At 50.0% G+C, this 22,729-nt stretch overlaps 6 protein-coding genes across 6 annotated transcripts; 2 read left to right on the forward strand and 4 right to left on the reverse strand.

Moving 5' to 3' along the window:
• Window positions 1-130: 130 nt before the first annotated feature.
• J4E78_006341 (uncharacterized protein) lies at window positions 131-3,063 on the reverse strand (the record flags this gene model as incomplete). Its single annotated transcript, XM_049366953.1, has 4 exons — window positions 131-1,256; window positions 1,400-1,478; window positions 2,372-2,587; window positions 2,646-3,063. The coding sequence occupies 4 exons, from the start codon at window positions 3,061-3,063 to the stop codon at window positions 131-133; spliced, it is 1,839 nt and encodes a 612-aa protein (XP_049221659.1).
• Window positions 3,064-5,052: 1,989 nt separating this feature from the next.
• Window positions 5,053-5,758, reverse strand: J4E78_006342 (uncharacterized protein; the record flags this gene model as incomplete). The annotated part of the gene is made up of 2 exons (XM_049366954.1): window positions 5,053-5,701; window positions 5,754-5,758. The coding sequence occupies 2 exons, from the start codon at window positions 5,756-5,758 to the stop codon at window positions 5,053-5,055; spliced, it is 654 nt and encodes a 217-aa protein (XP_049221660.1).
• Window positions 5,759-11,678: 5,920 nt separating this feature from the next.
• On the forward strand, window positions 11,679-12,616 carry J4E78_006343 (uncharacterized protein; the record flags this gene model as incomplete). The annotated part of the gene is made up of 2 exons (XM_049366955.1): window positions 11,679-11,708; window positions 11,759-12,616. 2 exons carry the CDS (start codon window positions 11,679-11,681, stop codon window positions 12,614-12,616), a joined length of 888 nt encoding a protein of 295 aa, XP_049221661.1.
• Window positions 12,617-12,973: 357 nt separating this feature from the next.
• On the forward strand, window positions 12,974-14,527 carry J4E78_006344 (uncharacterized protein; the record flags this gene model as incomplete). Its single annotated transcript, XM_049366956.1, has 3 exons — window positions 12,974-13,044; window positions 13,339-14,203; window positions 14,258-14,527. The coding sequence occupies 3 exons, from the start codon at window positions 12,974-12,976 to the stop codon at window positions 14,525-14,527; spliced, it is 1,206 nt and encodes a 401-aa protein (XP_049221662.1).
• A 135-nt stretch (window positions 14,528-14,662) lies between these two features.
• J4E78_006345 (uncharacterized protein) lies at window positions 14,663-16,707 on the reverse strand (the record flags this gene model as incomplete). Its single annotated transcript, XM_049366957.1, has 2 exons — window positions 14,663-14,870; window positions 14,930-16,707. The coding sequence occupies 2 exons, from the start codon at window positions 16,705-16,707 to the stop codon at window positions 14,663-14,665; spliced, it is 1,986 nt and encodes a 661-aa protein (XP_049221663.1).
• Window positions 16,708-18,049: 1,342 nt separating this feature from the next.
• J4E78_006346 (uncharacterized protein) lies at window positions 18,050-19,309 on the reverse strand (the record flags this gene model as incomplete). The annotated part of the gene is made up of 2 exons (XM_049366958.1): window positions 18,050-18,607; window positions 18,665-19,309. The coding sequence occupies 2 exons, from the start codon at window positions 19,307-19,309 to the stop codon at window positions 18,050-18,052; spliced, it is 1,203 nt and encodes a 400-aa protein (XP_049221664.1).
• Window positions 19,310-22,729: the final 3,420 nt, after the last annotated feature.

A 22,729-nucleotide genomic window follows, 5' to 3' on the forward strand; every position in this document is an offset into this window, starting at 1 on the left:
AGGCTCTCTTTCCAAGCAATGTAATATTACGCCTAGTCTAAGGTCTGGCAACAATTGGACACTGTACATTGCACTGCATAGTTACTAAAGCACAGAGTTCGTAACAGGCACTACGGCATATGGGATTGGATCAGACGACTGAAAGCGAGCCCCACAGTCTCGACAGTAGCGACGACGAAACGACGACGGGTTCTCCATGTTCCTCTGATTCTGCTTTTGGTGTCATATCCTCGCCTGTCTCTGACACCGTCGGTGTCTCCAATGAATAGACTTTCTTCATCAACGGCCTCCATTTCTCCTCCATCCGGATGCGACTGCTTGCGAACTGCCACAAAGTTCCTGTTATACACGCATGTTGAAGGTCTAGTAGATGCGCGGTCTGCAAAACCCTTTTGTAAATTTCAATCAACGTGTAGGTCTCCTCTAACGTGTTGCAGTTGACGAAACCATAGTCGAGGCTCACCGAAGGAATGGGCGGGTACTTCACTGGGTCTTCGATGTCAAGGAACCATTTCAAATCCCATACGGAGGAGCATGAACCGGACAGGAAGACCTCCAAGAGTGGCAATCTGGATCGAAAGTTCTTGAGGCCTTTCGAATCCATAAGCTGTATGAGTGTTCCCGCTTCGTACGCTTTCCAAAACTGCGTCAACCCGACAGGTGAGTTGTGGTCCCTTCGGCTGTTGTAGAACTTGTAAAAATAACTCCCATCATCTTCAAGAAGGAGGAGCTGGTAGACTTGCACGAGTGTGTTCTCCTCACTCTTTCCACGACAGGTTACGAACCCAAAAGAGTACCAGTTTTGTTCGATCGGATTCGGCGACATCTGGTGAGACAGTTGAGCCAGCAAGGTGAAGCTATCCCGCTTGGCTTCAGGCATCAACTCATCAAGCGCTCTGTTGCGATCTTCGATATCCAAGTACGGTCTGGCTTTAGCAAACATGCTTGCGACAAGGTTTTGCATCGCCTGTTGTTCGGTCGTGGGCCGCTCCAGGAGAGGGAGGTTTTCCAAGAACCAAGGAAAGTAGCTTCCACGGGAATCCTCCGGAAGGCTATAGAAGAACTCTTTGATCTTTTCGGTCAGGATACCTCCGATACGCCAGTTATGGAAGTCTTCCGCTGAGAACCTGCCGGACCGATACAGACCGGCATATACACCAAAAAGGTATGATCTTCCTTGACCAAAATTCACACTATTGAACCCAAAATCCTCCAAAACCTCTTCTTCCTCTGGTATGAGGTCTTCTGCTAATGATCTCCATAAGAAATCAGCTGTCGTGAGCGGGCGTTTTGAGCAATTGAATACATGCCGCGAAGGCATCTTATCCTCACAGCGTTCGCTGCAGAAAGAGTCCTTGTTGCAGAAACCGCATCTTCGAGTCGTTCGCTTGCAGCATACGTCACACTCTCGGGCCATATTATCTTCGTCAGAGAGTGGGTATCTATACTGGGTTGATCTGGTAGTGTCCTCGTCTCGTCTGTGACGGTTAGTCAAAGGTCTGATACTAGCTGGAATTTGCGACACCAAGAATTCGCAGCATCACTGACCTTCGAAAGATTTCTAAAACTCTGTCGTGTACGCTTTTCGCTCTCAACTGGTCGATCTGGGATTTTCTTGATGATGCCTTCTCTGGCCACTCACTCACGATACTACTCCCGCCAACTACCGAAGTTCGTTCGTGTCGAATATGAGTCTCAATCGACTCCTTCAACTTTTTCTTGAGCTCCTTTTGGACTGACACGAGAGCTTTTGCTATGCGGTCCGGCTGTCCTGGCAATAGCCCATCTGCATTTGGTACCGTCCACGGTTTGAAGAGATGGCCATGGCACCCTCTCGTAGTAAATCGCCCATATGCCTGTATGAAACGACTACACATGAAACAGCTCAATTTGCTGCACCCAAAATATGGGAACAGATCCGACTTCACCGATTCATTCGCAGCCAAAGCTATCAGCATCTGCACCTCAGCGTGCACGTTGAGGTTCTGCTTTTGCAGATTCTTGAACTTCTCTTCAGTCTTATTGACGGTCCAATCATTACCCAGGACTTCCTTCGTTGTGTTGCGATTCAAGTCCAACTTGAGCATTCCCAAAGTTTGTTTTAAAGTTGCCGGTCGTTGAGGTGGTTTTGGAGATACAGCAGGACGGGGAATAAGGACAAATCTGACGTGGCCAAAACTTGGCAGAGTCTGGGCTATTTCGATGAAGGTGCGGTATGCCACGCGAACACGGGAGAATAGGCAGATGCTGCTCCACAATGTCCTCGACCTGGGAGTCGAACTCGCGCCGCTATTCAGTGCCTCTTCAACGGCAGCTTCCCGGCGCAGGTCGTATGACGCCACAATCAGCTTTGTGTGCTTATCAAACGTACTTAAGTCATTCGGCAGGTTATTGAAGAGAAGGTCACGCAGGGCGGATAGCGCTGCATCGACGACTGACCGATCTGCTGTCGTGTTGGCAACGTGTCGCGTTTGTTCAGCGTCGTAAGCTTTGAAGCTTTTCCCCAGTTTAAAGATGTAGTCTTGTTTGATCCGGCTACTGTGGTACGAAACCATATGTTCCCATAGGAGATCCTTGGAGTCCTCGACTATGAGCACGAGCCTAAGTTAGCGCGCGAGCGCATATGGCAGTGTCACGGAACTTACCGCCGTTGTAGGACAGAGAACTTAGTATTGCTCCTAATTTCTCGAAAGCAGGACGATCGCCATTGGAGAAGCCGTCGTTGCGAGCGAGCCAGATGACGACGTCATTCTCAGCCTCTTTCATAGCCGAGCAAGCAACTGCTGTGCCGCCCTTTTTGTTCGCGGCGAACCCAGCCACAGCATCGAGAAACCGCCTTTTGAGTTTACCATGACCTGATTCAGATATCTGGTTTGCCAAAGCAGTGTTGACACTACGAGATTCCCAATCTTCTTCGTCATTGACCTCCAAATCTAGCTCAGGCTCAGTGTCGAATTTCACAGTAGGCTCGACTTGGCCGCCATTGCGAAGTGAAAGAAGGTTCGCGAGTGAATGGAAGTGTGTCCGATTCAGATCCGAGCGGCTCCAGTCAAAGTTTTCCATCACTGTGAGCGGTGGTGTTCATCAGCGTGATGCTGTGAAGTGTTATCGTGCGGGGAACCTTGTGACACGTTACTGAGCTGCCGTTAGTCAGCTATGCAGCTCGCCCTCGCTATCGAGCGAATAGTAATCGAATGAAATGTTGTCATAGGAATGTCAAGACAGCGATTGCAAGAGACCATCAATACGTATCGTATAAGTTATGACTGCATATTGAGGCTAAAACCATGAGACGTCTCCAGGGCAAGGAACAAGCTATCAGGCAATAGGTGACTTACTTTCAGGGTTTGGAAGGCGACGAACTTCGTTGAAGTACAATGGTACTCATCTCTTTTCCCCTAAACCTTTGTCTGCCTGGTCAGCTTCTGACATGTGTTGGGTCAGTGCAACTCCTCACTCTAGGATCATGCAAAAGTGGCTGGCAGTCATTCGCTGGCCTATATCACTCATTTAGACACGAAGAAAAGTGCAGTGAAATCACAATGAGTATTTGGGCCTTTGCCGAAGTGCTATTGTTTAACAGTGCTGCATCCCACATTGCATCATTCACCTCTTGAAAGGCCAAGCCACCCCGGACCTCCGGGTCCTTTGCGATTCTTCCATTGACTGGAACCGTTCCCCCTGACGGCTGTAGTACCACTGTCAACCCTCTACTTGAAGACTGCATACACCTTACTATGGAAACACACCCAGAAGAAGAAGAGCTTCGAGAAAGCTATTACGTTCACTGCCGAAACAGGGGCTACACCATCGAAGAAGCCTCCGAACGCAGCCTCAATTACATCAAACGTGTCCTCAACGCTGATTCATTCACCTCGAAATGGTACCTGGAAGAGATATATCAAGCGAGTATAGCGCACCATAACTATTCATCGTCTCCACTCTCGTACGATAATAACCCGTCGATGCGTAGCTCACGGAGAGCTAGAGACGGCAGTGGCGATGCTTTTAGTGGGTTCTCCGGCATGATGTGGACTCTTTTAGACAACAATGACAGCATATTTGCAGAGATGCGAACGCAAGCTGAAGAAGACTGGAGCATACCAAGTGTACCTGAATATCGCGCTACTCAGTACATCCCCTCCCATTACGGCTATCAGGGTAACGACCGAGAGCCACAATGGCAACACGCAGAGGATCGGAGTACACCGAGCTATCGCCGTCCAGATTACATCCCTTCTGCCTACGACTATCAGAGCAATGCTCAGCAATCGCGAGCAAACTCTGATAGATATACTGCTAGAGATTCTGGCCCGCAGCGTGCTTTCTCTTATGGTCCACAGCGTGCATCCTCTTATGGTCCACAGCGTACATTCTCTTATGGCCCACAGCGTTCATCCTCTTATGTCCCTCGTAACCATGCATACGGCTGGTCTTCCTCCAGTGGTCAAGACCGCAAGCCACCTTCGGGCTATCGGCGTTGGACTGCAGAGTTGAGTCATCCCTCGTACTCTTCATCACCACCAAGCTATACGTTTTACTCGTCGTCCGATTCGTACCCGACCAACTCTTCTTATTCTTTCCACCCCGGCGCTCCACCTAGAACCTCTTATGTACCACCACAGCCACCATCATCATCTCAACGCCCCGTCACGCCGCCTCCGCAAGGTATCAAACCCGCCACAGATTTGTACACCGTGCTCGGTGTTAGTCGGACTGCCACAGCTGCTGACATCAAGAAAGCGCACCGCGCTATGAGCTTAAAGTGGCATCCTGATCGTTGTCGTGGACCTGATAAGAAGAAAGCTACTGAGAAGATGGCGGAGATTAATCAGGCGAACGATGTATTGTGTGATGAGGTCAAGAGGACGTTTTATGATAGTTGGGGTGTGTTGCCTAGTGAGGTGTAGAAAATGATAGAAGAACTCTGATCTTGTATGGAGTCATTGATTGATGACAGCAATGGTTTGCTGTCTTGCACGAAATTCATCCATCGCGGCCTAGACCCTTGCCACCCTTACGTCCCCATCCGTAGAAGCATTAGTAACATAGCTACTCCTCATCCTCAATGTACCACCCGACGCTAGGGTAGGGGGCGTCTGCCTTGCAACGCACCCTCAACGTGGCTTGTAATGCATCTATCAGAGCTTCTCTTGAATACGATTCCAAGTCTTCCATCCAGCCACCCCCTTCTTTCAAGTCATCGTACGCTTTGTGCGCGACGTCTGCAGCAATTAAGCGTCGCAGTGGAGATCCGGAAGGCGTGCCATCATAGACAATCTTGACGCTCTCATTCCCCATGCACAAGCCGAACTTGTTTTGAGCCGTGTATATAGCCTGGAACAACGCGTTTTTGTACTTGACATCCATGATCCTTTCCGCAAATACGTATGCTCGTGCAAGTTGAGCGAGGAACTTCTCCGCCTCTCCAGCGCTGCTGTCGTGGGTGGCTTCGTGGGCCGCGCGTGAGCCGATCGGAATTTCTCCGTCATAAAGCCACTTGATATAGTCGGTGACGATGTTCGCCGAATCCTCGGGAAGATCCAGAGTCTTTGAATCTTCTTTCCGATCGGTCCACTCGGGCTTCATAGCTCTTCGGAAGAACTCTGAGCTCTTGCCAAGAACACCGCGGTGAACTTGGAGACGCTCCGTATCCCCAGCGCAATTCGGCACGATCAGCTGGATGATGGAGTCCTTGGGACTGCATTGGTCAGCGACAGTAAATAGGTCTTCGGGCTGCAGGGTATAATTACTCCATGTCGGCTGTTGGGTGAGGTTAGGGATTTGCGCATATGCACGCGCAATTTGCCGTAACTGAGGGAGCTGCTGCTATGGGAAAGCGAGGACGTTAAAGATAAGGGTAACAGGGCTGACAAAGGTAAGTGATTTAAATGGGGCGCCGCCTGGGCTGTAGAATTCTGGGTGACTGCTTGTTCCGAATTGGGCAATGGAGGCAGTGGTGAATGAAGTGAATGGTGAAAAGTTTGCGACCTGCTTTGAGACGCGCAAGTACGACAGACGCACTTTCACAATCATCGCCCTATATCAAACATTGGAATTTCTGATTACAAGCACAGCACCTTTGGCAGAGTTGGTCAAGCTGGACTGTACCAGCTGTATTCTGAGTTGGAAAGCGACGAAGCTGGTATGAAGTGGGCTATTCGGGTACGTAGATCACGCAGCGACTGGTCAGCCTAAAGAGCAACGAGCGAGGAAGAGATTGTAGGATCGCAAACTTCAAACACCAACACTGTCAGGTAAGCAGAAGACTTCCGTATTGTAGATCGTACTACCGATGACTGACATCAACAAGGTACCCTAAGCTTCCTTGAACCACAGCGGCCGGTGCGGACAAGCAAGCTTGTGGAAGTTCATCGATATTGGAATGCTACCGAATCAGCCAAACATCGCAACGTAGCCCTCAACGGACAGAATGACTCTCTCTTCAACTAGATCCAGAAGTCGAACCCCTTAGCCACGTCTTCTCTCGATAAGGACGGCTGCTTGTTTGCAGAAACAGCTTTTGCCAGCGAAGCGTCGGTCTGGCAAGCCGCATCAATGTAATGGGGTTTCTGGCTTTTGTTTCCGCATTGCGAACATGGCCGAGAACCACTACGAATTGTCAAATTTTCAGAAGTGCCATCGGGACGATGGGAATAATAGATAAGAGGTGACTGTTCGACTACCGTCTTCCGCTCTCTCGTTGTGTAATCTGACCCAGCGGATCGAACACTTGGCACGTCTGGGGTAGATCTGATCGGCGAGACTTGAGGACGCGTGCGGGACGATGCGCTCGGTTTGCGATCTTTGGGATGGCTTGCGGCAGTGCGCGCACTATTCATGCCGTTCGCAATGATCGGTTGTGGGCGTGATGTTTGTCCTGAGCCTAGTGCAGCTGCATCACGCATAGCCTTCTCTCTGCAGTCCTCGTACCATTTCCTGTGATTTTCCTGAATCTCTTCTCTCTTCCCTTCCTCTTCTTCTTTGTAAAGACCTCGGGTAGTGCGATGAGCGTAGCTTTGTCTCGATTCGAAATTCTTGTGACCATCTTCACCTTGGTCACGCGACACATGTGAGGTGGAACTGGTCGACGAGGCCTGGGCACGAGTGCTGGATGACGCGCCCGGTTTTTGACTTTCTGGAGTACTTGTGGCACGCCGCGAAGTGCGCCTGATTCTTGCCATAATTGAGTTCAAATCTGTAGCTTCCCGAACAGCCCTTTCTTGTAAGTCGGTTTGTAACTTCAGTTGGCGTTTTATATCCGCCATCATCCAATTTCTCAGCCGTCTCTCATGTTGTTCGTCAACACCACTGAGAAAGCCATCGATGTAATCTTTCGTTAGACCGTGATCTTCAAGCGTATCTTCCAATATAGTCAGTGGCGGGTTATAGATTATGAGGGCACAGATAGCTTACCTCGCTCACGCTCGCCGTGAACAGTGCGCCGATCTTTCTCGTGGTGATTTCTAGCCTCGTTGTTCGTGGTAACACTCTCTTGCGACAAGATACGGTTTTCTTGTTTGGGCCTCGGTGCTAGCTTTTCACCAATGCCCTCGGCTCTCCCATGGACTCTGTTCTTGTCGGAATCTGGTTCCCAACGATGAAGAGCGCCTGTCTCGAGGTCCTCCTCTTTAACGTAAGCTTGCTTGTCGGTGTTCCTTCTCCCGCGATCATGATGTGCAGGAGAGCTATGTAACTGACGCCTTGCGCGCAACCGATCGCTTTTTGAACGATCTGTCAGCGCATCATCAAGAAAAGACCTTCTCGATGACCTTGGTCGAGGCTCAACAGATTGGCGTGGCCTCGGTGCCTCCGCATGCGTGGACCCCGGATTGGAGTATTCTTCGTGATCTCGTAGAAAAGCTTTATATGCCTCGCTTGTCATGGTCCCTAGATCGTGAATATAGCGATGAGAGTGGCGTTGTCCAGTAAAGGTTCTCGAAGTCCAAGGACTTTTATATTACGTCCAAATGAGTCCACCATGGTGGTCGAGTGACTGGCCCGAGTAGGAAAACCCATGGTCGTTGACGGCGTCTGGGAAAGACGTGTGAGAGACGCCGTGTCAAAGATGTATACATGTTGACTCTTCGTTTGACGCATATCACTGTATGACAATATGCGAACGGTATGACTTCGATGTTCTACTTCTCATCAGATACCGACTGAGAAGGCTGAATCAGATAGAGGAAGAGACACTGCGAGGAGATGCGTGCAAATCCTGGCCCATGAGATTGCGGCGTTTTCAGGCGCATGAAATGCCTGATCCTTTGCGCCACCGCCAGATGCCCTCACCTTTGGGGCCAACAACAATCGCATTGAGCTTGGACTCCAGAGTTTAAATCGATCGCAGCGGTGACGAAAGCCCGACTTGAAATGCCACGTATTTTGCGCATGAAAGTTCACCTAAATGGGAGGGCGCAGCGCATGTTAGATCCGCGGAGCAACTTACCATGGACCGTGTAATCAGTAGATCCTTGGGCGCGACCGTTTTGGGTGAAGACTTAATGCTTGTAGTGTTCGAATGTCATCGTGCGTCGAAACTTGTTGAAGTAGTGGTCCAAGACATGCGCAAAGGGCAGCCCCTTGCTGCAGCCCTTTGTCTTCGCATACGCCCCTGCCCTCAGTTTCGGCCGACATTTCTGAGTGCAGATTGGTCCAAAGTCAATTGCGCTGCAGGGAGAGAAACATTACCGAGCTGCCACGATTGTAAATTTAGCAGCCGGCAGTCGCTTCTGTCCATATCTAGTGGGTTGTTGCCCACGATCATGTTTACCAGCGCCCTCAACAAGTTTCAAACACCTCAAGAGAATTGCGAATCCAGTTTATCCGCTCACGACGAGTAAATACACCGTCAATACTGTATGACGACCGGAAAGACACGGGACAAAGATACCCATGACGTCCAGATCTTCAAAATGGCTCAGCGGCTGTCGGTGGATTGTATAATGACCTTAGGGAGCGAGAGGGAAGACATAGAATGTGCGGAAAGAGAAGGAAAGGACGAGCATGCAAGGCCTGTGCTATCTCGCAGGCACACCGATCCCATACCTTTTCGAACCACGAAGCCAGATCTGGATGTCGCGACGAATAACAAATCCAATAGCGACTCTCACGTTATTAAAGACGCGAACTCGCTAGTGTATCGCCGCGCACTTTATGCGCAGTCGTCTGGGAAACAGTGCTCTGAGAGTACGATCGCAGATCCGCCACTGCAGTCGGAGTCTTCGTACCCGAAGAGCAGCCTAATCTCGTCAGCCACACGGCCTGATGCCTGCGTCTCAGGCGATCACCGCGTCCTTGGGGAGCGTATTGGAGCTAGAGCAAGAAGTCTTTTGAAATCGACGATTAGTATAAGGCACTCGACATTGGAGAACATTCGCAAATCCGTCGTGCAGACAAGCGACTTCCGCTTACCTCCTCAACAGCCGGAGAAACGCTTCGTTGACGACATCGGGATTTTGTTTCCTGGGGTCTCCGACCGTCAACAATGTGCTCGATCCGAAGCGCATTTTGTGACATCCTTTCGCCTCTGCGAACCTACAGAGTACACAACTGCGCTAGCAGACCATGGTCTTACGTACGAAGATTATTGTCGCTTGATAACTGCGTTGAGGGACTTTTTGAACAAGATCTGGACGGGAGTAAGGAGAAAGAAATGTGCTGGACCGGTCGCGACATCCCCTGCTGAAGCCGGTCAACGCAAGACTTCCGGAAAGAAGCACGGGCCAGGCAAATGCGGCAGATTTTGGGATACAACCGAACAGCTGAAGAAGAACCAGCAAGAGGCTGTCGCGCTCAATCAGCTACTTGAAGAGATAACATGGAATCTTCAAGCCAGGGGCGTTTCGGTGATGGTTTGCGTGCATTCGTTTTCGGTTTTCGCGCCCTCTCGTGTCTCAGAGTCACATATCCAGATTCTCCATGTCGACCGCGACCAGACCTTGCAAGCGGCACTGATGTCTGCGCCTCCAGCCAAGCCGAGTCATCGTATGGGTCAGCGTCTGTCCTTCATCGATGTATTCCCATGCGCTGAGTCTGGACCAAGACCAACACTTGGGCGCCAAGCAATGTCCGCGGTAGAGACGATCAGGTGTGCAGATGACCTCATCCCCCACCACGCACAAATTCGAGATCGTTCGAAGCCATATCCTCTTTGTCCCAATGCTGTCCCGCTTCGTAAGCGGGAGGTTCTGAGTGCCAATATCGATCGATACGGTGTCGACCCTTACTTTCGAGCCTGGATGAGAGCAAGCATCAATGCCAGTACGCGGCGCAGTACATATGCAAAATATCTGGCTGAGATGGAAGACAACCCTCTAGTGAATAGGAGGAAGCAGTATGCCGATACTACACTGAAGCAAGATATCATTGCCGCGCTGGTGAGCGATGATCGGGCGTGGAAGGAGCAGTTTCCTAGTGCCGTGAACAGAACCAGCTACGAGCATAACAGAAGATTGGAATGCCGTCAGACGGTAGAGCGAGGAACAAGACTCCGAGTACTGCGCTTCGGATTCAGACATCCCATCTATCCGCCTCATACACCTGAAATGGACGCCCTCGGTCTCAACAAGCATGCGTACCACGCGATCTTGACGGATATCGACCGAATGCACACGAAGCTGCGCCTCAACACGACATGTCCAGGAATGTATGTGGTAGCGTCGGTGATGAAGGTTCGGCGAAAGGGGACTAAAGACGCGGTTATGAAAGCGAGGGAGTACATCCGTCGATTGAACGCGTCACAACGAGAGCTTGTGTGGACCATTGAGAAGATACCCTGGGTATATGACAAAGGGGGCGGGAGGAATCGTACAGAGTGGGAAATCAGCGCTTGGAACGCAGCAGATCCACTCGAGTTGCTCATGCAGCTTGAGAGATGGGGGATTATCGAGAACAGAATGAGTCTTGGCGATGAAGATTGAACGCGCGTTCGCTCTAGGTTGAGGTGCGAATGTAAAGATTCATCTTGCTGCAACACATAAGTAACACTGCACTGACGTATATGCGCGGGTTGTATTGGTGATGTGACGAAGACGGTGGGAAAGCGCAAAGTAACAGCTCTAGGAGATAGATGACGACTGCGCGTGCGCGCGACTTCCACAGTCACGATCTGGATCCGGCTAGCGCCTTGGCGTGGCGGTGGATTTCCGCGAGATGTGCTAAGCAACCCCAACATCAGCCTTCTACGAACTTGAACCTGATCTATTGACATGATGATTTCGGCGTAATTACGAGATTAACCTTCGGCGATAGAGCCCTCATCTTGCACTACTTCCGCAGCGAAGCTTCTGGAGAGTGGCTATCGGACAGATTAAGTACACCGACCTTACACCTACCCAAGCATCTAGGTGTCGACCAAGACTAGTATCGTAAGCAATGGCGCCACATCATAACTAACTTGCATGCCATGTGCGGCTTTGTTTCAGCCTTCATTACTAAGGCAACGCGGTTGTACGACGCAGATTTACAAGCAGTGCGGATTTGGGGATGTGGGGCACTGTACCTGCATCATAGCCATGCATAATCACGTCTTCGTTGTGGTATACATAAGAGAGCGTCTTCGCCGGTAAAGTAAGCCACACAATTTACGACACCCACAGCATCAAAATCACTACACACTCTACAAACCATCACAGATATCGACCCGGTTCAGACTCAACAATCAACAATTATCAAATATGTCCATCAAGAACGTCATCATCATCGGTGTATGTATACCTGCCAAGCTGCTCATATGTATGATACTTAACGATACCAGGCGAGCGGTAACCTTGGTCCCTCCATTCTGAACGCCTTCCTCAAGGATTCCTCATTCAACACAACTGTCCTCTCGCGCCAAGGCTCCAGCTCGACCTTTCCCGAAGGCGTGAAAGTCATTCGCGCGAACTACGAGTCCCACGACAGCCTGAAGGAAGCCTTCCAGGGCCAAGATGCTGTCTTGTCGCTCGTCGGCGGCATGGCACTGGGCGATCAAAACAAGTTGATCGATGCCGCGATCGCAGCGGGCGTGAAGCGCTTCCTTCCTTCAGAGTATGGAAGCAACGTCTATGACGAGCGCGCTCGCGAGATCGTGCCCGTATTTGAGCCCAAGTTCGAGACGATCAAATACCTCAAGACTAAGGAGAAGGAGATTAGCTGGACTGGCATTGCCACTGGCCCCTTCTTCGACTGGGGCCTCAGGGTAGCGTTCTTGGGCTTTGACGGCAAGTCAAGGACTGCTACCCTCTTTGATGATGGTGAAGCTGTTTTCTCAAGCACCAACCTCAACCAAATCGGTATCGCGACCGTCAACGCACTCAAGAACCCCGACTTGACTAAGAACCAATATGTCTACATCAGTGGATTCCAGACAACGCAGAAGGATATTTTGGCCGCGGCAGAGAAGGTCACTGGCGCGAAGTGGACTGTCAACAAGGTCAATGTAAAGGAGCACATCGAGCAAGGACGTGCCAAGCTCCAGTCGGGAGATCACAGCGGTATCATGTACTTGATTCAGGGCGCGACGTTTGGCAAGGAGCAGCAATTGGGTGACTTCTCATCTATGGGGCTTTGGAACGACAAGCTGGGTGTGCCTAAGGAAGATCTTGAAGAGACTGTCAAGGCTGTGTTTACCTGAGAAGTGGGCAGGCAATGGTGAATTCAGTCAATCGTCCGATGTAGTCCTAATATACAGTATGCCTTATAGTTGAATACCAAATTAGTTACGAATGTTTTGTGAACTTGCCAGAAATGTAATGCTTTCCCGATGTTGTGATGCGAGAATCTTTATTTCTATGAGAGCGAAGACAAGCGCTAGCCTCTTTAGGCCTAATTAGGACCTGGGGAAGATCCCGGCGAATCTCCATCTGAAGGTTGATGGAATGGCCGATGACCAACACGCGTAGAATTGTCGCAACACGCCATTGGAACCACTTTTAATCTAGAGGATATCGTCTTACCAATCGCAAAGATGGCAGATCGCGCGGCGAAACGAATGCGACGGATAAGCACCGAGCATGACGAATCCGAGGGTGAGGGATGGGACCAGCGAGGAAACAGCACCAGGTATGTGGCTGACAAGGCGAGCGAATAGCTTGCACCCATCGCCAAGGGAAGCGCAGCGAGTACAACATCCCCAAGACGCCGTCACTGCCCCCAGAGGCGCCCCTCTCACCACCACCGTTGTGCCACCCGCCTGCACACCCCTGCCCCAGGCCAACGGACCCGACGGCCTATCTGACGCCGTCGCAATCCTTCCTGACTGCCTTCTCCCGCTTTTGCCGGCCTCGCACTTCGCTCCTCTGCAATCATGCCTCGCCTCCGCGCGCGCGCACCTCCAGCTCCTCTAACAGCCTCCAGTGCCCCGACCGCTTCCTCGACCCGCCCTCGCCGCGGCACTGCCAACCAGTCGCCCGCTGCGGCCGTCATACAGCGCTCCTCGCCCGAAGAGACGCGCCAGTCGATCCACCTCACCGTCAAGTCATCGCCCAATAAGCTCAGACAGGCCACTGGCGGAGTCGTACCAAAGGCAGGCGTCAGCAGGCAGAATATAGTCGCGGGCAAACGCGCATCGAGGAGTAGTCGCGTAGTGCGGGAGATCGACAGTGAGGACGACGAAGACGAAGATGACGACGACGCCGAGGAGGTTGATGCCATGGACGTGGACGACGACTCCGACGAGCCAGACGCTGAAGGAGACGAGGATGAGGACATGGACGCCGAGGGAGATGAAGACGACGACATGGAGGACACGCCAGCACCACGCATCACCGTAAATGCGAGCAGAGGGATCCCCGTCCAGCCAGCGCCAGCCATAAAGCTCACAAAGGCCCAAGACAAAGTCGAGGCCAAGGAAATGGCCATGGACGACGACGATGACGACGACCTCAGCGACCCTGACTCTGACCTTGAGGAGGAAGACGCAGAGGGCGAAGACGAGGATGCTGAGGGCGAGGAAGACGACGACATGGGCGTCACACCAGGTGGAGACATGGACGAGATGGACAGCGACGAGGACCTCAGCCGCGACCAGACCCCCGATGTCAGCAAGATGACGAAGCGTCAACGCGCCCTGATCAACGAAGAGGAAGACGGCGCACTCCTCGCCCTCTCAAACGAGGCGCAGAAGAAGAAACACCTCACAGCCGAAGAGCACGCTATGCGAAGGGCAGAAATGGCAAGGCGGAGGAAGAACCTCAGCGAGAAGAGGAACGAAGAGGAAAAGGTTTGTTCAACCCTAGCATCTGTCAATATGTACACTACTGACCTTCCACCCTAGCTCGACACCATCAACCGCCTTCTCAAGAAACAACCCCCGAAACGCGGCCGTAAATCCATGATCGAGCTCAACGAAGATGGCGAGGAGATCGAACAGGAGCCTGAGCGAGCGAACCCACTCTACGTACGATACATCCAGAACGCCAAGGGGACACAACTTGCTGTGCCAGATGAGTGGCTCCAAGCCCCTGTCGGCAGAGTATTCTCTGGGGAGACACAGAAAGCGACCCAGAAGCCTTTCAGTGGACGCATGGTAGAAGAAGTTGCTTAGCCTTATCATTGGATACATTCATCGATGTCAAGGGGAAGAGTAGATGTACATTTAGCGGTGCATAATCACGGCGTTGATTGTCTTCTCTTATATATCGAGCTTCGATAGACCAAATATCCTATTTCTTGTTTCCATCTACTTCACCTCCAATCTCATCGCGTCGTACTGAACATACACTGCTTCAGGCAACAAAGCACTCTCATAGTTGGTTCCGTTGTACGGTAGGCTAAGTATCAGGCCGTTCTCCCCTTCCTTCAGCATGGACGAAGGGAAAAGGAACTTGTGCGCGAGGTTGTAGCATATGACTGCTGAGCGGACGGCGCAGGATGAGGATTGGTTGTACCTGGTATGATTGTTAGTACACTTTGATGATCAAAGACGGAGAAAGAATGAGAAACTCACGGGATAATCCAAGGCTCAAGATCCACCCCATTCACATTAACCGTATACGGCAGATTCGAATACGGCTCACTCGCATTGAAAACATCTGTATTCCCCGCCGCCGTCTTCGCACCCGCAAGCTGCACCGTAAACGTCGCTGTAGTCCTGTTCTTGAGTTCATTCGCCTTGGCATCAAACAGGATAGTCCAGTTATACGGATGATCAGGTACAGGTTCGGGACGCTCGTAGTTCGCCTTCCCGCCGTAGACAGCCCAGTGCACGTAGTTGAGTGCTTGAGACGCGTCATCTGTACTGACTTTGTATGTCACGCCTTCGGGGAACTCGTCGATGAAATCGTAAGCACCCCAGTAGAGGCGATATTCTTCTGTGAGGAGGGGATGTGTGGGGGACTGGGCGTAGCCGTGGCGGTACTCGCCTGAGGATTTGTCGGGGGTGCCGATGCGGAAGAGTTCTTTGCCAGCGGATTCGGGGGTCCATGTCGCTGTTATGGAAGTAGCTTCTCCTGCTGAGACGAGAACGTCGTCTTGGATGTAGTCGCCAAAGATGCCGTCGGCGTAGACTGTGAGACGGTAGTTTCCGGCTTTCACACGCGGGATGGTGACTTCGCCGGTGGGGGAGATATCTTCCCAGTATTGGTATGCTTTCGTGTCAAAGACGTTGTCTTGGAAGTCGCGACCGCTCTCTGTGAGGATGGCGATGGGGCTCTTGGCTCCGGTGGGCAGACTGATCTTTGCATTCAAGGTACCACGACCGGAGGTGGGGACGAGGTTCGGCACATGTTTTGCAATGGAATCGTAGAAACCGGCGTTCCATTCTGGACGGAGACCATACTGTTCGGCGTCTTCTCGGAGTTCTTCGAGCGAGCCGCCTGAGTTGAAGTGGAAGTATTGCGGTCCAAAGGTACGGTCGAAGCCATCGGTGATGTTGGGCGTTTGATCACCGTGGTGGTTGGAGACCATGTAGTTGTACACGATACCGTCAACGACAAGATCGGAATGAACAGGGCCGTTGAAGTAAGTCTCGACTGTGTTGTGTACAAGCCACGCGCCGTAAGTTGAGCCGTTGGCGCTACCGGTACCGTCGGCGTACATGCCATGGGCCTTGTGATCGCGCCATGTGTCTTGGAAGGTGTACTTGGTGAAGTAGTCTCCTACGCCTGTAACGTATGGATCTTCTTTATTGGCCAGCCACCATGTAGCATCTTGAACAGTGACTTGTCCTTCGGTATCCGGGCGGGGTGCAGCAAACTTCTCGTTGGTAACGAAGTGCGTGAAGAGCGCGGGTTCATGGTTTGGCCTGAACAGTGTGCGGAACTCTTGCAGGTTGCGCAAGAATGGAGTGGTCTTGTTGTTGTACACCACACGGCTGAAGGTATGCAGTCCTGTTTCCCCTTCTCTTAGAAACCAGTACTGCTCTAGCCTCTGACCGGTCGGAGTGTAGGTCTCGCCCATGCTGATACCCCCATACGAAGTATTAGTAGAATCTTTGCCGTTGAACAGCTGGTACTGAACATTGCTTCCCCGGCCTGGTGTCCAGAAGCCAGATGGAGTGCAGTAACAGTCGAGATAGGGACCGACTCCAGTGTTGCCATCTTCCGTCCCAAGGAGGTTCTGCCCGTCAAGAGTAAGGACATTGATATATCCTCTTGTCTTGCTCACCGACGCAACAAGACGATCGTTGGCAATGGTTAGACTTTGGTTGTTCTGACTCGCGTTCAGAAAAGCCCATGCTTTCGAAGTCAACAAGAGCGCTGCCGCGGTCGCTGTGGTGGAGCGCATGTTGTGAACGGAAGGCGCCAACGAGCACTACATGCCCTCAGAGGTACTTCGCTCCCCATTCTTATACAAGCCGTATCCAGGTACACGGGAAAATTAATTGAAGCTAAGCTCGATGATCCTGGCCGTAATCCGGGGTAAAGGAGGAGAGACTGCTATGGGGAAGACGCGCTACTCGGCCCTTCGGCGTGAAAACGACCGAGGACAAGGTCTGTTGGACAACTGAGTGGCCCACATGCTCCTTCCGGAAGATATTTGCTCGAGCAGAGCATGTTCCGTGTCTCGTTACTTGTGATGATGACTTCATGTTAGATATAGAGAGTTGGTCATGTCGTTGTTAGGCGGTGTCCGCGCTCTAATGTTTCTAATATTTTAACATAATTTTATTACTAAGACGCTAGTCTCTAAGTAAGTTTTCTCTTATAATTTTACTTTAGTATTTTATTATTTTTACTAACTTATATTTATTTACTTTAGCTTAAAGTGCTTTTTATAACTAGCTATAATTATAGTACTAATTCTACTTTTTTTTTTTTATATACGCATAAGCTACGCTTTCTTAGTATTACTAAAAGTACTAGTAATATACTTTATAAGTAGCTTATTTAAAGTATTAATTTTTAGCTAAATAAAGTTAATATTATTATAATTTTTATTTATATACTATTAGTAAGCTTACTTTATTATTACTTTATTTACTTTATATAAACTAATTTTTTTAAATATTATAATAGCTAGCTTAATAGCTTTACTTTTTTTTAAGTTTTTAATAAGTTTTTTAACTTTTTAAATTATTTTTTATACTTTTAGTAATTAGAAGTTTAGTAAATATTTTACTACTAGTAACTTAAATAGTTACTTATAGCTAAAAACTAAGCTATTATAGTATTTTATTACTATATTATTAAAAAGAATTTAAATAAAGTTAGTATAATATAATTTAAAATAAGTAGTAATAGTACTTTATATACTTAAACTTTAACTATAGTTTTACTATTTTATTATAAAGTTATTTTAAAAACTTATTACTATACTATAAATATATATAAAGATATACTAGCTTAAAATTAGTTATTAGTAAATTATAGTTATTATATACTTAACTACTTAAAGTACTATTAAAGTTATTATAATTAAATTATTATAAGACAAGCGCGTAAACAAGAAGATGCAGTGTCCGCGACTCGCTTCGCGACGTCCTCAAGGTTACTATAATCCGGCGAGTCATGACGTTTCGTGCTTTTTACCGTAACCGCCCGATCATCTGCATCATGTTTACCATTTCGTACCCGCCTACATTTTCAGCTTTGCGTACGCTGGCTCATATTACTGGATGCTCTGAACATCAACGGACTATTTCATAGCTAATCTGACCTCTAGTTTCCTCGAGGTTCTCTACGCGTTGAAACCTCTGTCGACTGTGTAACCAGCTTTCTTTTAAGCCCGTAACGAGATTGACATTGCCTTTCCAATAGTATTCCTTTGGTCCATGCCCTTTCGTCCTCAGTAACCAGACTACCCTGCGTCTACCTAACCGTCGCAACAGCACTCCATGAGTCCAGGCTTTGAAGCGAGTGAAGGATGACACCAGACCTTGTCGTTCTTTCGTTGGTGCTCGCTCCTGCAACTTCGTGACCATCATTTGGACGCAATCTTCGATGACAAGGAGGCCGGGCGATACGCGGTAGATGCGCCAACCACGGTCTTCAGCCTCATCGATGAAGAACCCCTCCTTATTTGGGACTGCGATAGTGACAGGACCAGAAGTGCCACAAAGTGAACCATCGGCGTGACCGACAGAGGTCTTATAGAGCATTACCGAGAGTCGTTGGGAGCTGGAGAAGGAGACGATGCGGTTGCGGTCGAGCAGCGGTAGTGCCGGTAACGGAGCCGGGGAGGCTTTCTATTGAAATGAGAACTTATCCTCATCGTTGAAGCAGGCGTTACGATAGGTACTTACATTCCTAGTCATGACGTACTCGCTATTGAGAAGTCGAACGAACATTGTCTGCTGCATATCCACAGAGGCCGCCGCTATCTTCGCCTTCATGAACACCAACTCAAGTATGGCTATAGATCGGAAGATCACGTAGTCCCTGAGAGTGATCTTTGACGACGAACCCTTCAAGTATACTGCGACATAGATCAACGTGAAGAAATTCACAAGCGGCGTATCGGACCAGATGAAACGTCCGGTTCTTCTTAAAGCCATAATTGGCATCACAAGGCTCCTCTCCCGGCAAGCCACTAGTGCCGATGCAATGAATGTCAAGCCGAAGGTTGTCGCGATGAGGATGTTAAGCGCGGTGGCTGGAAGAAGTAGGTTCATTGCGATGGCACAGGCGAGCGAAACGGTCAAGAGAATGAACCCAGTGTTGGTGAAGTATAGCTCTGCAAGCTCACCATCGTGATCTCGCGAGAAGACGGAAGTGTAACCGTCAAGCACAAGAGCTTTCTTGATCCCAGCCGTGTCCTTCTGACGTACTGCGAGATGGTAAATTATAGCAAGGCCGTTGCTGATCTCTTTCAGGAAGACCGTAATGCAAGAATGTAGCAGCAATGCGCTGCCGAAGTTGATCTCCTTGGTCCACGGGACGGGCGACATGATGAAATAGGGCTTTCGAACAAGGCTGTGGTGTGGTGTTGTGGAGAAGAAAGGTACTACTCACAAGGCTGAGCACTTGAGAAGTAGCTGATCAATAGACTGCATTAGCAATAGCAGGAAGTAAGCTGCGAGTGTACCATGCACTCCTCAACCCAGCCTACCCACATGCTGCCCGCAGCAGAGAAGCAAACACATGCACCTTCAGGCGCACGTATTGGGGGCGGAAACGCTGTCCCACCCATGCCCAGGCGAGGCAACCTTGGAACTACCGCGGCATCGAGTTTGAAGCCATGCACCGAGGTTGTCCAATAACTTCTGTGTATCTCTAACCCCATGCCATTTGACATGCATAAATGATGCCATAGAGGAATGTCAGCTCGTTCGCGATCGATGGTGGCTGCGTTCGCGGCTTAATCTTTCCCGCAGAAAGGAAGCGAGACGTCACGCTAACTGACCCGGCTTGAGGATGCAGCTGTGTCAACGTGAATGCTATGCTACGGGACACAAGAGATCTACAGTAGTGACCTGTTAAGCAATGTGCGTAAAGAGGAGAGTTACTTACGTGCAAATCCACAAGGCGTTTTCTGACCGACATCCGGGTATAGTGCAACGCGTGGGCGGGCAACTTCAAGCCTTCCAAGGTTGGAATGTGCTCAGATGTTCACCTCGGCAGGATCGTGCACGAGCATGTGCACGGGCACTCGTGTGCGTCTCGCCATTTCCTAGACATCTCGTGCCTGTCTAGGTACCCAAGTTACCACGTTGTCGGACTATTCCAGGGCTTTTTGGTTTTACCAATCATTACCTTATATTTCGCGTTTGCATAAAGAAGAGCAAGCGTGGTTAGCTCTCGGACTTCCGCTTAGCTTCCTTTCGGGTTTGCCCTTATCGCGCCACAGGCCGTGCCACATCGAGCGCCGGCATGCCGGCAGCTCGCCCTTGCTGGGGGTCCGACAGATTGTTACGAACCTTGACGCCCAACTCATTGCATTAGAAAGGGTCACATCCCTAGATAGTATCATACTCGAGAGACTGATGACCGTCACGCACAACTGGAAACCTCATTACGCGTTCTTTCGAAAAAACACTTCGAGAGGCATCGATCCAATATGCGCTCCTCTTCAACGCTGCTGCGCTCACTCAAAGAGAAACTTATCGAAACGTTAATTGTCGCGCCTTACGACCGCGGACTAAAGAGAAGCGCACGTAAGCGGAAGGAGTACCGCGATCGATTGCGAGCCGAAGCTTGTGCTGCTTGGAACGCCAGACTTCCTAGAGTAAGGCAGAAATCTGCGGACGCCTTTGACTGTTGTTCAGCCGCCGACGTATGCACCCAACAACAGTCGCCGTTCTTCGCGAAGCTGCCTCTCGAGCTACGGAGGCTTATTTATGCATACGCCATGGGCGGCCAAGTCCTCCGGCTTGAGCTCCATGGCCAGGACGATAAACAGCTTCAGCGTCAGATGTGTGAGGAGAACGACGACGAGATTCCATTCACGCTGAGTTGCGTACAAGCAAGGAAGCTGCTCGGGTTCCCAGCGTCGTGCAAAACTGCGTGAGTAAAGTAAATTTCTCACATAAATAACGTTACTGCTCCATGATACAGTATCTAACTGAATGTGCTAAAGCTACGTCGAAGCCGCACAATACGTCTATAGCGAAAACACCTTTCGAATTCCCAGCCTTACCGCCTTCTTCGCTCTTCACCGTATTCTTCCTCCGCGTTGGTTCCAAAGCATTCGTTGCATGATTTTGAGATGGGCGTATCTTTCGACACACGAGATGCACAAATTTCTTGAAGGCGATCCACCGTATAATGCTTCATGTTGGTCTTCAATGTGGTTGGAAATATCAAAAATGAGAGCACTAGAGCATATGGAGGTCGACATGGTGATCTGGGCGCCATATGTCCGTGCTGCATATGAACATGTCCTCTTTACTCCGCTGGAAACTCTGAGGGGTTTGAAAAGATTTGCGGTATACACTAGTTGGAGCGAAGATGGAAACTTTCGACGTGAGAGTGGAGGAAAGACATGGCCCTTCGAAATCACGCGAGGAATAGGCGTGAGTGACTGGTTGCCCATGCAATGATGTCTTTTCCATTAAACAAATTACACTATGAAGTCAAACTTCACTCGACCAAACAGAGCCTATCCAGCCATGAATTCTATTGGGTCCGCAAGGAGCTAGTTGTGTCACGGTCTCAGCCGAGGGGCACCTTGCATAAGCCACGCCCCGACTTTGATGATGCTGTGCCGCAATGGCTTTGCCACAGCAGGGTGACTAGGCACCAGTCTACCGTATCACTTATGGGCCACATTCGACTTCGGAGTGAACCTCTTTGTATTGATGATAAGTATCGAACAATCAGGACGTCGATTACATGGTATCGCTAATGCCCTTTTCTCCCTTGACCACATATTTCTCAACCCTCTGGCAATGGCCATGCGACCAATCAAAGACGCAGCCTGGTTTGTGCTCAACAAGTTTGTGCAAGCAGTGATCGAGCCTAGAATTCATAGGACCAGAGCCAAGAGATTTCAAGAGCGAAGACGAGTAAGCATGGAATGGCGGAACACGCGTCGGGCGAATTGGAACGCATCTTTACCACCTATCCGCTCTGACACGATGGAAGTCTCGGCATTGAGCGCAGCAACGGATGGATTCTCCAATCAGCCACAATGCTTATTTTTCACGAAGTTGCCTCCAGAGCTGCGAACGATGATCTATCCATACGCCCTCGGAAATGAAGAACTTGAAGTGGAGCTCATCCCCGAAGAGAAAGAGTTGTGGATATATCACGACCAGACGGTATCGTCCTTCGATTTGAAATGCGCGAAGTTTCAGCAGCTTATGGCCTTTCCCCGGTCGTGCAAGATCGCGTATGTCTCTTCCCCTACCTGAGGTCTCACTGGTGTACGAAATATGACTAACTTGTTTGCGCTAGGTATCTCGAATCAATACAATATCTCTATGGATTCAACACTTTCTATATCCCTACCAGCACAGCATTCTTCTGCCTCCATCGTCTTGTACCCACCCATCACTTTCAAGCAATTCAATCGCTACACCTGAAGTGGAGAAGTCATGACATAAGCATGCTATGGGAGATGGCGAAAGGTGTACCGCCTTACGATTTGTCATGCTGGACTCGTACCTGGAAGGAGGTATCAAAGATGGAGGCCCTAAGATACGTTAGGGTCGACCTGGTGACATGGAGAACGCGTCCTAAACCGTATCACATCTACGAGGACGCCTTGTTCACCCCGTTGAAGAAAATTAAAGGCTTGCAACAGTTTGATGTATTCGTCAGTTGGGAACTCGGCGAACAAGTAGAAGAAGGAAGGCAATGGCCTTTTACGATCAAAAGAACTATGGAACATATCCCATGAGCACACCCGGGCGGCGTGGAGCTTTGGA

Source organism: Alternaria triticimaculans (genome assembly GCF_023758025.1).
Source record: "Alternaria triticimaculans strain BMP 0046 chromosome Unknown scaffold_8, whole genome shotgun sequence".
Lineage (NCBI taxonomy): Eukaryota > Fungi > Ascomycota > Dothideomycetes > Pleosporales > Pleosporaceae > Alternaria > Alternaria triticimaculans.